At 46.2% G+C, this 14,526-nt stretch overlaps 2 protein-coding genes across 2 annotated transcripts; one reads left to right on the forward strand and one right to left on the reverse strand.

Annotated features, from left to right (window-relative positions):
• The first annotated feature begins 723 nt into the window (after positions 1 to 723).
• Positions 724 to 7,814, forward strand: SERPINF1 (serpin family F member 1). Its single transcript, XM_009821885.2, has 8 exons — positions 724 to 798; positions 3,353 to 3,438; positions 3,827 to 4,028; positions 4,108 to 4,263; positions 5,052 to 5,255; positions 6,052 to 6,194; positions 6,819 to 7,029; positions 7,410 to 7,814. Exons 2-8 carry the CDS (start codon positions 3,361 to 3,363, stop codon positions 7,667 to 7,669), a joined length of 1,254 nt encoding a protein of 417 aa, XP_009820187.1. The 5' UTR covers positions 724 to 798; positions 3,353 to 3,360; the 3' UTR covers positions 7,670 to 7,814.
• Positions 7,815 to 8,357: 543 nt separating this feature from the next.
• SMYD4 (SET and MYND domain containing 4) lies at positions 8,358 to 14,441 on the reverse strand. The gene is made up of 10 exons (XM_059829367.1): positions 14,311 to 14,441; positions 14,093 to 14,240; positions 13,799 to 13,888; positions 12,163 to 13,315; positions 11,674 to 11,856; positions 11,198 to 11,364; positions 10,398 to 10,530; positions 9,840 to 9,956; positions 9,363 to 9,486; positions 8,358 to 8,644 (listed from the first exon to the last, which is right to left on the reverse strand). The coding sequence occupies exons 1-10, from the start codon at positions 14,439 to 14,441 to the stop codon at positions 8,494 to 8,496; spliced, it is 2,397 nt and encodes a 798-aa protein (XP_059685350.1). The 3' UTR covers positions 8,358 to 8,493.
• Positions 14,442 to 14,526: the final 85 nt, after the last annotated feature.

Genomic DNA, 14,526 nt, shown 5'->3' on the forward strand with positions numbered 1-14,526 from the left:
TGGTTTGGATTGGTTTTTTCCCCCCAAATCTATGTATCTTTCATCTTCTGCATTATTTAGTTACAATGAGTTTACAATTTAATACTTATTAAAAATACACTCTCTTGATTTAAATGTGCACTGATGGGTGCTCCCCTAGAGTCTTCTGTTGCAAAAAATAATGAAACTCCTCTGCCCCTTTCCCTTCTCCAGATCATTTATCATTCTGTAAGCTCCTACAACATTCTGTTAATTCATCTTTTTTTACCAATAGTCCTTGTTTTTTTAGTCTCTTCGGCCAGAAACTTTAAGCCAGTTATGTTAAAAATTCCTTGTTAACTAGTAACTATCACTGGATAGAACCCCTTAACTGCTTTAAACAGCAACAGAATCCTGCTTCCACTTTACAAGTCTCTTCATTAAATCTTGGACATATATCCGTAAATCCATTGAACACTGCTGCATTAACCATACCTCTGAGACAGAAGAAATTCCCTCATGTGACATACGGCAAAGACTTGCTGAAACAGGGCAGGGAGCATTTGCCTCTCCAACCTGCGCTTTACCCGCTAGACTGCCCTTATCACAGGGAGCACATTTGTTTTGGAAGGCAGGGTTAAAAAGTTAGTGCAGTTCTGCGGGAGGGTGTCAGCAGCGGAAAATGGGAACAGAGCACTTTAAGAGAGCCCTGGGAAGCTGTAACCTGAAGCCTGCCGAAGGCTGGGCTGGGGGAAGCAGCAAAAAGCAGATGTGGCTGCAGCAAACCCACACTGTCCCCGACTCGCACCCGCTGGGAGCCTGCGACGAGAGGAGCCCGAGGTAAGGGGCAGCTCACCCTTGCTCCCTGCCAGCGGCGAGGGGAGCAGAGGGCAGGGGCTGAGGCTGGGGAGCTCTCGGAGGACCTGGGAAGCGGGAAGAACGGTTCTTCTGCAGGTGTTTAAGGGTGGGATTCCCACCAAATGAGAGATCTCACCAAGGGTGGGGAGCCACCAGCATCCTGGGGCACCTCTTCGCCTCCGGGCTGAACTGTGCCTGGGAACCGGGGTGGTTTTCTGCCTTTCGAGCATCTGTGTTGCAGCTGGGAATAAGCTTTTTCTTTGCGACGGTAACAATTTTAGTGATAGCCAAATCTTCTAGAGCTAGTGGTTGCCAGATGCTTCAGAAGGAGTTAGTGCTGTGGGGTGGAGCGATCACATGTGAGCAGTCTGAACTCGTGGGTGATGTTTCATAGCACCCCTAAAATCAGAAGCATTTATAAATGATGTGAGACTTGTACCGCTATAGATGGAAAGCAAAATGTTTCCTTTGCACCTGCAGGCCTTCACAAATAGACAACTCCCAGGCACAAAGTTCCTTCTCAGCTCATTTCTCAAAGTTTTCTTCCTGTACCTTCCTGACTGTAACATCCCATGCTGCATGCTGTTGCTCCTTCTTTTCTCTTTAAAGGCAGCCACAAATTTTAGTATCATGCCTGAAACCATCCCACCTCTGCTCCAACCAAATTCTTCTCTCTGCATTTTTGGCTGTGTGCTAAGAGACATGCAAATAGAATCCAGATGTTCAGGCCAATTCAAACGCAAAAGGCTTTGTCTTTCTAAAATGGAAATTGCTTTTTGGCAAAGTTTGAGAAATATGAAGCTGGTGACAGTACTGGCAAAAACAATACAAATCTGCAAAACCAATCTCCGCTCTCATGCTCCTGGGAGCTCAGTGTAGTTGGAAGCAGAGGTTGTGTTGAGATTATTATTTTTTTTTTTTCAGAGAAAAGGTTATGCTCCATGGAAAACCTTCATCTCTAAACTAGACTGGGCCAAACATCTTCCGCTCAGCATGCAAGAGTACTGCTTGGTGCAGGCATCCTCCCAAAGCCCTCGCTAAGACCTGTTTAACTTAGACTCATGCAGGGCTTGTGTCATCTGTCTTTCAGCATGATGCTTATTCATTGTAAAACTCTGCAATGATATGAGCGATCCCAACATCATATCCACTATCATACCACCAAACACATTGGTTTGTTCCAGTATAGTAAATCCTCTTAATACACATCTTATGCACCGGAATACCTCATCTACTCGGCAGCTAGGATAGCAGCAGGTCACAGGATGCCAGTGCACAGGGAAAAGAGGGTACCACTCTGTGTTACACTGCCTAAACATAGATGAAAACTTAAAACCTCCACTGTGACACCTTTTTCTCCAAGGCAGAACTACCTCCAGAAGAAAAGGGTTTTGCCAGGAAAGGGAAACAGTGAACTCTCTTTCACTGAAGTAAAACCTCTGCCTGAACACACTGGGTCCTGAACTGGGGCTGTTGTAGCCACGTGGCTTTAAGTTGTATTTCTACCAGCAGGCGTGTTTTCTTTATAGCTGAAGTTAATCTGAAACACATGTTCTTTCTCCTACTTCACTGGATGCCTAGATCACAGGGGTTAGTTAAATACAACCCTCTTCCTTTAATTTCTGGGAATCTATATAAACATTGCTTCAGACCAGCCTCAGTGGCGTCTGCTCTCGGGGGCATGACACTTCTGCAGTAGCTCTGATTTACCCACAGTGAAACCCCGGGTTACACACTGCCCTTTGGACCAGACAGATCTGTCTGGAAGGGCCACATACGCCAATACTGGAGTGATTAAAAGCGGATTCCACAGAAGGAACAAGCTTATAAGCTTTGTGGAGTTTGGTACTTTTCTCCCACCCCCATTAAAAATGTTGAATAAGCCAAACTCTGTCTTTCACCTCTTCTCTAGATCTGGCCTAGCATTAGGTATTTACTCGCAGCCCCTTTCCTTACTGTCTTTTAAGAAAGCTTTTCTACTTTTACTTTATCAAATTGCAAATAAGAAGCAAAGGATTCATATAGGCTGTACAGCCTTCCAGGTACATGCAGACACAAGAAACATGACGAACTACTGCTTGAGGCAGATAATTTGTATAGCAGAGCAGTAACCAGTCAGTTTCATCTTCTGCCCCATTCAGCAATATGCATTTACGACTTTTTATAAATGCTGAAGTGTTGAATTTTTAAAGTCTAAAACTCAGAAGATATGATTTAGTGCTTTTCTGGACCTTGGCACCCAGTAACTGCCAGCATCAGTGTGGTTTGGGCCACACACATCTGCTTTTTTGCTCAGGCACACTCAGGCATGTGCGCTTGCCCAATTTCAAAGTCATTGGGGCCAGGCTGGCTGAATACTTCAAACTAGAGAAGAAGAAAACCCAGCTAACATGAAGTGTTTGTTTCACAATCGGGAAGGACAAGCAGCAGCATGTGTCACTGCAGCTCCTGTCACAACCAGGTACAATGAACAGTAGTGGTAGGGATCTATTTGCTCGGTTGCTCCAACTACCTCTGTCGTATTCTTACTCTGTAGGTTCAGGCATGCAGATTCCAGTGGTTCTCCTTTTCCTGGGTCTCTTAACTGTCCCAAGCAGATCCCAGAACTCAGCTACGGAGCAGGTGAGTAGCAGACAACAGCAGAGAGCGAGGGAGAGATACTTGGAGCGGGTAATTTAATTTTAGAGAATCTTACAGAAGGATTAAGCACTACCCTCCTAAGTTACTAGGATTTTATTTAGCAACATAACGAGACTAACTCCTGCTTTACCTAGATAAAACCACAGTAGTTACATCAGGGGATGACCGTGAGGCAGAAATAGTGGATTCCAATCTGAGTGCTGCCTTTGGCTTTACTGGGACACTTTAAACTGTTCCTACACTCTATCAGTAAGATTAAGCCAGTATTTCTGTAGATCATAGGAGAGTTTCTGCCTTTGAAATGTTTATCACAACTGTACCTGCCCTTGTAAACTGCAAGTCTAACCAAAGCGCTCCCTGTACCTGCTAGAACTCTGCCACCGCTGATGGAGCTAACACTGGTGAAGTTGAAGAGGAAGATCCATTCTATAAGAGCCCCGTAAACAAGCTGGCAGCTGCAGTCTCCAACTTTGGCTATGACCTGTACCGTCAGCAATCTAGCCGGACAGCCACTGCCAATGTGCTACTGTCTCCATTCAGCCTGGCTACTGCACTTTCTGGTCTCTCACTTGGTGAGTTCTTGCCCCTTTTCCTCACGCGCTGTTTGGCTTGACAGGCCTTCCCTCATACTGTTGTCCTTCTTGTTGGCAGGGGCTGGAGAACGAACAGAAGATGTGATTTCTCGTGCTCTCTTCTATGATCTGCTTAACAAAGCTGAGGTCCACAACACTTACAAGGACCTACTGACCAGCGTGATTGGACCAGAGAAAAGCATGAAAAGTGCCTCCCGTATCATCTTGGAGAAAAGTAAAAGTCCTTCTTCCCCTCTATCAAATTTTACCTAAATAATTAGCAGCAGGTAGAGCACACTGAATAACATTGCACTAACAGCTTTGGCTCTGACATACTGTTGAGCCAGGACACAGACAGTGCATGGAATGCTGTTGCTGCTCCAGAAAAAGCCTGCAAAGTTTGTGTGCACATAAATAAAAGACCAGACTTATGCACACAAAGACACTGGTGACAGAGCAGCTAACACACAGAAGACCTAGAAGAAACTTGCTGAGAATTTTGCCTTCGCTCTAGGTTTTCTGGCAGGTGTTGCTAACTTCCAGGAATCACAAATCACATTTTCTATTTGTGATAGCATTCAGCCATATTCCTTTGTTTAATTCCTTGCAAAACTACTTGAAATGTCTGCTTTTGGCATGCAATAAACATCTGCTGAGAAAGCTAAGAGCCATCTTTTGGAACCTGCTGGTTCCAAGAATCCCATAGGTTGAGTAAGCTGTACTCATAAAGCAACCTGGAGAAAGAAGAAAGACTGATGTAGGAATAGCTGTCTCCAAGCCTTCTGTTCTTATCTCCATTCTTTACTTTTCAGAAGAGAGTTATCCCATACTCCAGCATGGGTGGCTATAGGATTTGGATCAGTTTCCTCCATGTGCCTTCACTGTTCTTCAAAGCAGGTTTCTGTATACACACAGCCACAGATGTTTTATGAGAGAACTGCTGCTGGGCTTTGGATTGCAATCTGCTGCTTTGAGATTGTTTTGATAAGGGAGCTAGCTGCAACATCAATGTTTTTGTTCCAGGACTGAGAGTGAAGCCTGGTTTTCACAGCCAACTAGAGAAGTCCTACAAGATGCGTCTGAGGGCACTAAGTGGCAATACCCAGTTAGACCTCCAAGAAATCAACAACTGGGTACGACAGCAGACAAAGGGAAGGATTATGCGGTTTATGAAGGACATGCCCACCGATGTCAGTATTCTCCTTGCTGGGGCTGCTTACTTCAAGGGTAAGAATGTTGCATACTTGGTTACAGAAAGGGTCTATTAAGCATTTGTTAGAAGAGATGTGAGGGAATGCTCTCACTTCCAATAGAGCAAACAGACTGCCAAAGAGACAGAGTATAAGAAGAAAGTGTTTGAGAATGTTTAGGGAAGAGGAAAAAATGCATGCTACCTGAACAGAAATAGTCCTTGAGGGAAGGATTATTACTCTTGGGAAGCTGAATCTTGACCTGTTTGCAGTAAGAGACCAGAGAAGAAAGTTTAAGTTCACAAAACTCCATGGCAAGAGACAGAATATGACCATTTAGGGAAGGCACAGCTTAAGGAGTGTATTGAGCCTTTTTACCACTGCAGAGGGAATGGAGGGAAATACCAGAGAGCTGTTCTAGAACATGCTGTAAGCCAGTATCCTGGAGAATCATTGCTTAGAGACAAGGAGCAAAATAAAGGGTGGGGAGAGAAGCACTTTATGTGCATTGACACAATTGTTACCCTTTAAAATAGTTTTGTAATTACATAAGTAGACATCAACTTCCCAATAGCTACTCCACCCATACACTGGCTTGATTTTTTTATTTCCCATTTAGCCAATTTCAGATGAAAAGGAGGGGCCAAAGAGTGGCAGCAAATAAGTAGCTCCAATCAGTCTATTTCCATCTCTATCATCATTCAGTTATGCCTCAACTCTTAAATACACAAATACTGTATATATAAAGTGCAAGATTACTCGGCCACAGATACAAGCCCAGTTTCATATACTATTATTCCAGAAAATCCTCCATTTTATCTTTTAAAAAATAGGGACATGGAAAACCAAGTTTGACACCAAGAAGACTGCCCTGAAGGACTTCCATCTGGATGAGGACAGAACTGTGAAGGTGTCCATGATGTCAGACCCCAAAGCCATACTGCGATATGGTTTTGATTCAGAACTCAACTGCAAGGTCAGAGAGCAAATATTGCACAAGATCTCCTAAACATACTGAGGAACAGGCTCAGCTACACTTACCTGTTAACCCATTCCAGAAGACAGCCTTGCTCCTCCCATCAGGCTAGTTTTGCAATCCCTATTTCAAAAGGCAGTACGTCGATTCTTAGAATATCCTACTTCTACATTCGCTTTGTGACAAGCAGTCCAGAATTTAAATAATGCACAGGTCCAGCTAGCCTGTATTGCTTGACCTGAAGTCGGGCAAGAAGGGAAGGGCACACTCCTCAAAACTTTTTCATCTCTACCTCTTTCAACAAATCTTTCACTGTAGCATGAGCTCAAAGGTGTTCCAGCTGAGAATCCCCCAAGGCAATACTGCACTTCACTACAGGATTCAACAGGTGAGAGAGAGCACTGGCCATGTAATAGCAGAAAGAGTGCAGCATGGGCTGATGAAAGCCTGAGCGCCAGAGGGGTCAGAAAGCATCATGTCCAATAAAAGCAAACAGGGAAGACGACCAAATATTAACTGGAAAGGTTGACCAGGCAGTCGAGATTCAGGCCTGTGCCTGGTATGAGACGGGTGAAACCGTTTCTTATTAATGTGACCCTTTCTTATTTATAACTGGCCTTCCAGATTGCCCAGCTGCCATTGACAGAGGGAATCAGTGCCATGTTCTTCCTGCCTACGAAGGTGACCCAGAATATGACTCTGATTGAGGAAAGCCTTACTTCTGAGTTTGTCCACGATGTAGACAAGGAGCTGAAGACAGTCCATGCTGTGCTAAGCTTGCCCAAACTAAAGCTGAACTATGAAGAGGCACTTGGCAGCACACTAAAGGAGACAAGTATGTACATCACACATCCTCTACAGACTGCCAGGGCTCAAAGCAGTGGGCGAGTTGCTTCCTGCTCTCAGAAGAATATGAAGCTGGTGGGTTATTAGTTAGGTCCTGCTCTCAGTCTGTAGAGATTTCACCAGCAAGTAAATCACCCTGGTCCAGGATTCCTCAACTTTTTATCACATCTTTCCACCAAGCTCATACAACGCTTCTGAGATTGAGAGGGAGAAGCTCAGTACAAACAGATGTAAGCTTATTCTCCCTGTTACCCCCAATAAACTCTATCAGAGCAGCTACATGCCCTCCTGGATCACAGCATTAGCAGTACTGCTCCCCCACCTGCAACCTATGCTTTCAGCTAATGGAATTTTCTTTCTTTCCTCCAGGGCTCCAATCACTTTTCACATCACCTGATTTTACCAAGATCTCTGCCAAACCTATTAAGCTATCTCATGTGCAACACAAGGCAATTCTGGAGCTTAGTGAAGATGGGGAAAGATCCACACCAAATCCTGGGGTGAATGCTGCTCGTCTGACCTTCCCTATAGAATATCATGTGGACAGACCTTTCCTTCTTGTACTGCGAGATGATACCACTGGAACCCTGCTCTTCATTGGCAAGATCCTGGATCCCAGGAGTGTTTAGATCCCTCCACAATAATCTGCAATGGTAGGGCCCAAATGGAAAGGGTGGTATTGGGAGGAATATTGTCTCCCTGCTCTGCTGCACAAAGACACAACTTGCAAATCTTATGCCTTCATGCTGCAATAAAAGAGCTTTTGCTATTAATCTGAGCAAGCCCCAGTATTCTCCCTTGAAAGATTGTCTGCCTATGTCATATGCCTTCACACTCCCATTTTCCGCAGATGAGCCATAATGCAGTTCTGTGTCCTATATGCAAGCGTCATCTGGTGTATACTGCATTTTTCCCTATCCTGTCTTCCAATCTGACACCGGTTGTTTATACTGAATCCCTCATGACTGACAGGTCTGCGCTGGTAGCCCTCCAAGTTCTGCAGTGCCCCCTCTTAGAGCTTGTAAGTTTGCACTTCCAGCCTGCTGCCTCACCCATTCCAACCATTTAAGTTTCACACTGGCAAGAAAAGTGCTTCATAGCACTAGAAATAAAAGGCTGTGTGGTCTGGATGACTGCATGTTCATAAGCATCAGGGTACCAGACATGGGAGATTCACATTTCTAGAAACACACGCATACACACGGCATCTCAAACATCTGCTTCAAACCCACATGCAGAAATTATACTACAGCATCTATTCCCACCGTACCACACACAGAACCCTCATGTTAGAATTGGTCATTTTATTTACAACAGTCTCACTGAAGAGCATTGCAGATTTCATTCAAGTTGTTGTTACATATGATTTTCCAGCTTGTACTACGTTACTACCTTACCACATGAAACTTAGCTTTGATGAAAGATCACATTGCAGCTTCCTTTGACAGGGAAATTAAGTCCTCTGAAGGATGCTTCTGGGAAGCTCTAACAGACAGGTCTTCATGTCTTGCAGTTCCTGGATCTGAGTACTCTCAGGACCACAGTGCACTGACAAAATCTCCTCTGCTCTTTCAATCGTGCTCAGAGCTTCAGAAACTGCAAATCTGCAAAAGGAAGAGAATAAGAATAGAGTATACAAAATACTTAATTCAGCTCCCTTGACTTCCAGAACCTTCAACCCCTCCCCAATAAAAGCCTAAACCTGTTCATGGGTACAGATCCTACCTTCCACGGCATTTCAGCACCAGGCAAATAGTTTGCACTTCAGCTGCAAAGGGAGGACGGGGGTGAAAAAAGGCAAGGAGATGGACAAAAACTTAAAACATTATCTTTGAGTATAGGTACTCACTACTTCAACACTACAGCTCCCGCTAAAATTCATTCCGTTAAAGGGAGGTGTTGTTAGATTTGCTGAAGCAGTCAAGGTATTTGCTTGCCAAAAGAGGGCCAAAATAGAGCAAGGGGATTTTATCTCCTTCTCTGAAAATATGTCAGAAATATTGTACAACTGAGGTGTAAACACCAAGGGTGACTAGTTGTCAAAATAAAACAGTTAGACAGGGAATAAATGGAGCCAGGAAGGAGAAAAGAATAGACAGGCATAAAGCACAGAAACGGGCCAAAAGAGAGTCATAAGGTATAAGTTAACCCCAATGGGGTTAATGAACTTGCACTTGAGTAATGGCCAACTTTTTTACCTGTACCAAACTGCCCAGGGTCCTGCAAGACACCCTGCAAGGTGCCAAGGACCACCTGCCATGATATTGTGTCAGACACACAGGAGTGGTACAGAGAAGGGACAGAGAATGAAAGCAAATTTACCCATTGAAGAGAATTTGTGCCAGCTTGAAAAGTTCATGACCCATTTCTACACTTGATGGCCCATGATGCATTTCCACAATCTCAATACTCCTCTCCAGGTGTCTGGCTGCATCTTGCCACTTCCCTGATGGAAAAAACCAAACCAAACCCAAAAATTAGTCATGAATAAATACTTTCTAGAGCTACTGCCACATTAAGAATCTGACAGCATTATGCAAAATGTGATGAACTGTGTCCACAGCATTCTTGGGAGGCTGCTGACCTCAGAACCAGGACAGGGAATCTAGAACATGAGATCACATTATTGTTCACTGACTGCTGGGAATGCAGTTTTGGCTAAAGTAGTCTTTCTGAGCGCCCTGCTGTCAAAACTAGAGAAATGCAACAGGAGAAAAGTGAAAGGGCGAGCCAGAGAGAAGGCTAGTGATGTTAAATTCAAAGTTCAGAAAACTAAAGATTGAGAAGACAATGCCATACCAAGAGTAGCATAGACCTGTGCCAGATGATCCTCCATCTCTCCCATCAGCAAATGCTCTGGAGACAAGAAGTTTCCAGCATCCATCTGACACTTCAGGAGCATTTTGATAGCCTGATCTATAACAAAACAGGGTATAAAATTCATCCTACTGGCCAGTCTCCAGCTTTCCATGACCCATGAAATAAAATCAGTCCCATCTCATCTTTGTGTCTTACATAGCTAGATTTGGATTTGGTTAGGATTCAACATCGACTTCATCTGCAACCCTGGTTAATCTAACGCAGTGTTGGCCAGACTCACTCCAGGAAAGCAAGGCCTGGGAATGCGTAACTCCAGTGTTACCCTGAGTTCTTTTAGTTACTATGGAACAACGTGTGACTTAGATTTACACCTGGATCAGGGGTATAAAAACCCTAAAGCTCAAGTCCCCAGGGACACCAGGCTGTATGCCCAAAGACCCCAACTGCATAAGCAACAGTGCCATCTCATGGCTATAACTACGTCTCCTGATGTGTACTCATTAGCTGCTGACCTTAAAGCAGAAAGGAGAGCCTTACCAGCTTTCCTGTCTCTTAACAGTTCTAGTGCTTTCTTGATTTGTTGCTGAAGGTCCAGTAAACGCCGTGACAGGCTCTCTCTGCTGACTGAGATTGTACAAGCTTCATTTGAACAACAAAGCATGTCTTCCCCCTGTGGAAATCATCCCTGTGATCATTCCTGCTCACGTTCAACTCAAAAGCTTACTTTCCATCTCCATTATCTCTGTATTATGTTAGAGAGATGCTAAATAGTTTCTCAGTTGCATTCATTAAACAAAGTGACTTGCTTATTAATTGTTATTAGCTTATTTGATTTTATGAGAAACTTCCAGGAATAGCCATGACTATGCAAGCTATAGGTTAGGCCAAAGCAGGGTCATGTGGTACATAACTACTGTTCATACAAAATATGTACTATGTTGACTCCTCCTCATCTAATCCACACTAGATGTTTTCATTTACATCCTGTGAACTGCAGAGAGTGTGACTCTCACTACAAACAGCCCCTCTATGTGCATCTTCCAGGCCTCCATTTTCTTTCCTAAATATCCCCCTTCCCCCAGTCTGATATTTTAAGGTTCCCTCAGCAAGTTCAAAGGGATTTTAACTTGCTATTAAAGGCATTATTTTTCCTATAATGCTGGAAGACTGACATACAAGAACATTACAAGGAAGCTGCTAAGAACAGTGAGATACTGTCTTGACTCTACAGGGGCTTCTGCCTTCTGAGCAGAGGTCATGAACTCGGGTCTTTAACTCTTGAATCTCCCAGAGACCCAAACATTACACATCCTGGTAAGTTATACAATCATAACTACCTGCATGGAAGCCCGGCAGTTAGGGCAGCAGAATGAGTTTCTCACGGACACCACACTCTTGACATCAGACTCTAACTCATCAAGGCATGCCTGACAGCGACACTCAAAGAAATACTGACTGAGAAGCTGTTGTCTCTCAGCAACCCTCATTCTACATTGGTGAGGCCCTGCAAAGGGATGGCAAGGGTAGAAATCACTAAACAGGTACATTTCTTAACATCAAACTTAATCTATCTTTGTTTTAATCGAGACTAAATATATCATATTTTGGAGAGGACATAACTGGAGACTGAAAATGTAACAGTGGGCTCAGGAGATAAACTCTTGCGTTGATATCTTTGACCAAAGCTTATACATAAGCAAAGACTCTAACAACATTATACTGGGAATTATGATATTAATAGCGATCAGTTAGCATGCCAAGTTGAGGTGAAAGGGTGTCTATGCCTTGAGACAAACAGAGAGTTAATACTTACCATAGCAATGGAAAATCTCTTGGCCGCTTGGGATTGGCTGTGATGCCCTGACAGTGGCAGCTGTCCCACTAAATGACACACTGATATTGGGACAGCATGAATGGTTCAGAAGGCTGAGGACAGGAAAGAAGGCTGTTGCCAGGCGCACAGGCTTCTTATTTACAACAGCACCATCTCCAGGCCCTAAAGAGAGAGGAAAAACAAGTAGGTTGAGAATGAATGCTCAGTAACCCACGCAACTTATGCAATGGGCTCTGTGACCAATTGCAGATAGCAGTAGGCAGGTTTCTGGTATTCTGCTGCAATAAATAATAGCTAAATACCCTCTACATGTGCACCAAAGAACAGGCTAGCATGGGACAGGCCATTACATTTTAAGCAAGTCATTCCCATTTGCAATGGGAGCTTTTTACAACTGATAATTCAATCTCTTCACACAAGCTAGATGAGCAACGACAACAGAGAAGGGCTTAAAAGTTTTTATCTTACCTGACTCCTGCATTACAGTGATTGCTTGTGCATTACATTGCAGCTGCAACACATGCCTCAGCATCGCTTCTGCCATAGTCTTCAGCTCTGGAGACAATTCACCCGATGTTTTTTCACATGTCTTTGGTTTGGACCACTTCTCAGATGATTCTTGATTCAAAACAGCAGCCTCTAGGCCAGCTTCTTGCAGCTGTTTGCATATAGCTACTACACTCAGCATGCAAAGGAACTTATGTTCAGGGCTATGCTTCTCAGCATGTGGCAAAAGGTTGAAGACAGCTTGGTAAGAACTCTGGTACTGACCATTGTCGTTACAACCAGGGATACCTCTGGTACCAGCTCTTGTATCTGGTGCCTCACTGAGATGTTTCCATCTTGCTTCAGGGTTATGAAGGTCCTTGTCACCATCTTGGGACCATTCCACCAGCCTGCTAACCTCTGCAAATCCCGCCAGTAGAACAGCCCTCAAGGCAACATGGCAGAAGATCCCTAACGTGAGAAGCAGTGCTCCCAGGGAGCACTCTGTCCTGTGGTACTGCTCCCATGCCACGTCTGCACAGTTTTGGCTGCAGTACTTTGCGTAACTGCACCCACGGCAAGGCACCGAGGCTAAGAGCTGCCTCAGACAACGGTGGCAATAAAGATCTGCATTAGTGACTCGAGTATCCCACACTGTTTCGCTGCTGTCCTGCAGAAGAAGGCTCTCCCCAGGGCAGAGCACGCTTACAAAGGCCTCTTCTTTCAACAGGCTCTGTCCTGGAAGGATGTCCTGGGAGGCCACCAAGTGACGTCCTCTCTCTATATCAAAATTCAAGCTCAAAGACGAGGATGCGCCTGAAATACTCTCATTCTCTTCCCAGATCTCCGACTTTCTTTGAATGTCACCATGTGCTTCTCGTGCAGGCTCTGGACAGCTCTCCTTCTCACATACTTTGATTTTCAGTTGACTTAACTTTTTTAGCAGTGTCTGGTGTGTAGGACTAGTCATGATCCCATCCATAGCAATTTTATTCTCCACCACACTGAGGGCGTCTGCTGCAGCCTGTAACCTCCCCAAACACAGCAGACATTCAGCTTTCCGCAGCAAGACCTTGGGCAGCAGCCTGTCTGGATAGCCATGACTTTCAGCCCTGGCAATATCTTCCAAACAAACCTAGAAACAAAGACAAGGCCTTTCAAATGTATTTGACCATGGCTGAGACTCGTGGTCTTTTCTTCCTTCTAAGATGCAGAATATTTTAATAAGACTATGTTAATCAGTAAATTTCATGTGCATAGCCAAGCTGCCGGCCAAATAAAGCCTGCTGATGTGGAACAAGAAGGAAAGGAGGAACCCTTCAGAAAGTATTGATGCATCAGAAGCACATCTGATCTACAGTTTCTTGTTCTAACAACCAAACAGTTGTTATTGCAGGGTTTGCAATAAAATAAGGTTTGCAGAAGCACCCACCTGAACCCCAAGTGCAAACACTGTGCAGTAACACCTCAGATGCCGCTTGGGCTCTGCCTCGCCCCAGTCCCCTGTCCTGCCTCACGGGAGGCCTCAGGCCGCTCTCTGGGCGTGCAGACTTGCTCGGGGCACCCAGCAGCTCGGGGAGCGGGCTGCCGTGGGTCCCGCCGCCCCACCACCGCTTACCTCGAAGTGCCCGAGGTGGAAGAGGGCAGCGGAGCGGTTGGCGAAGCAGACGGACACCTCGGGGCTGCCGGGGAGCTCGTGGGACGCCGCCTGCGGAGACCAGAGAGCTGCTGCCTCAGGGGGGGGGCCCTCAACGGGACCCTCTCAGCGCGGGGCTGCGGGTCCGCCCTCCCCGGGGACCCCCTCACGGGAGCCGCCCCTCAGGCTGGGCCCGCCGGATCCCTCACCGGGAGCCGGAGCCGGAGGCCCCGGGCCGTGAGGGGCCCGCCCCAGGGCTGCCCCCGCCCCACCTACCTGCGAGTAGAGCCTCGCGGCGGCACCGTAATGGCGGCGGCCGAACAGCCGGTTTCCCTCCTCCCGGTAGAAGCGCGCGGCCGCCGGCTCCTTGCCCGTGCGCACCCGACGGCACAACCGCCGCAGAGCCGTCGCCTCCGCTTCGGGCCTGGGGGACACGGGGGTCAGCTCCGCATCCCGCCCGCCACCATCCCGCCCCGCCTCGCCCCGTCGCTTACCGGAGGAGGCCGCAGCCCAGGCGCAGCGTGTCGTGCAGCGACGCCGCCGCCAATCGTTCCCGCAGCGCCGGCTCCAGCGCGGCCCAGCGCCGGGCGGCGCAGAGCCGCCACTCCTCCACTGGTAGCGCCATCACCGACACGCTGATGGCGGCACCCAACAGCACCGGCACAACACGCCCAGAAGCGCTTCCGCCGTACGGTGCCGGGCAGCCAATA

The sequence above is a fragment of the Gavia stellata genome, chromosome 25 (assembly GCF_030936135.1).
Source record: "Gavia stellata isolate bGavSte3 chromosome 25, bGavSte3.hap2, whole genome shotgun sequence".
Lineage (NCBI taxonomy): Eukaryota > Metazoa > Chordata > Aves > Gaviiformes > Gaviidae > Gavia > Gavia stellata.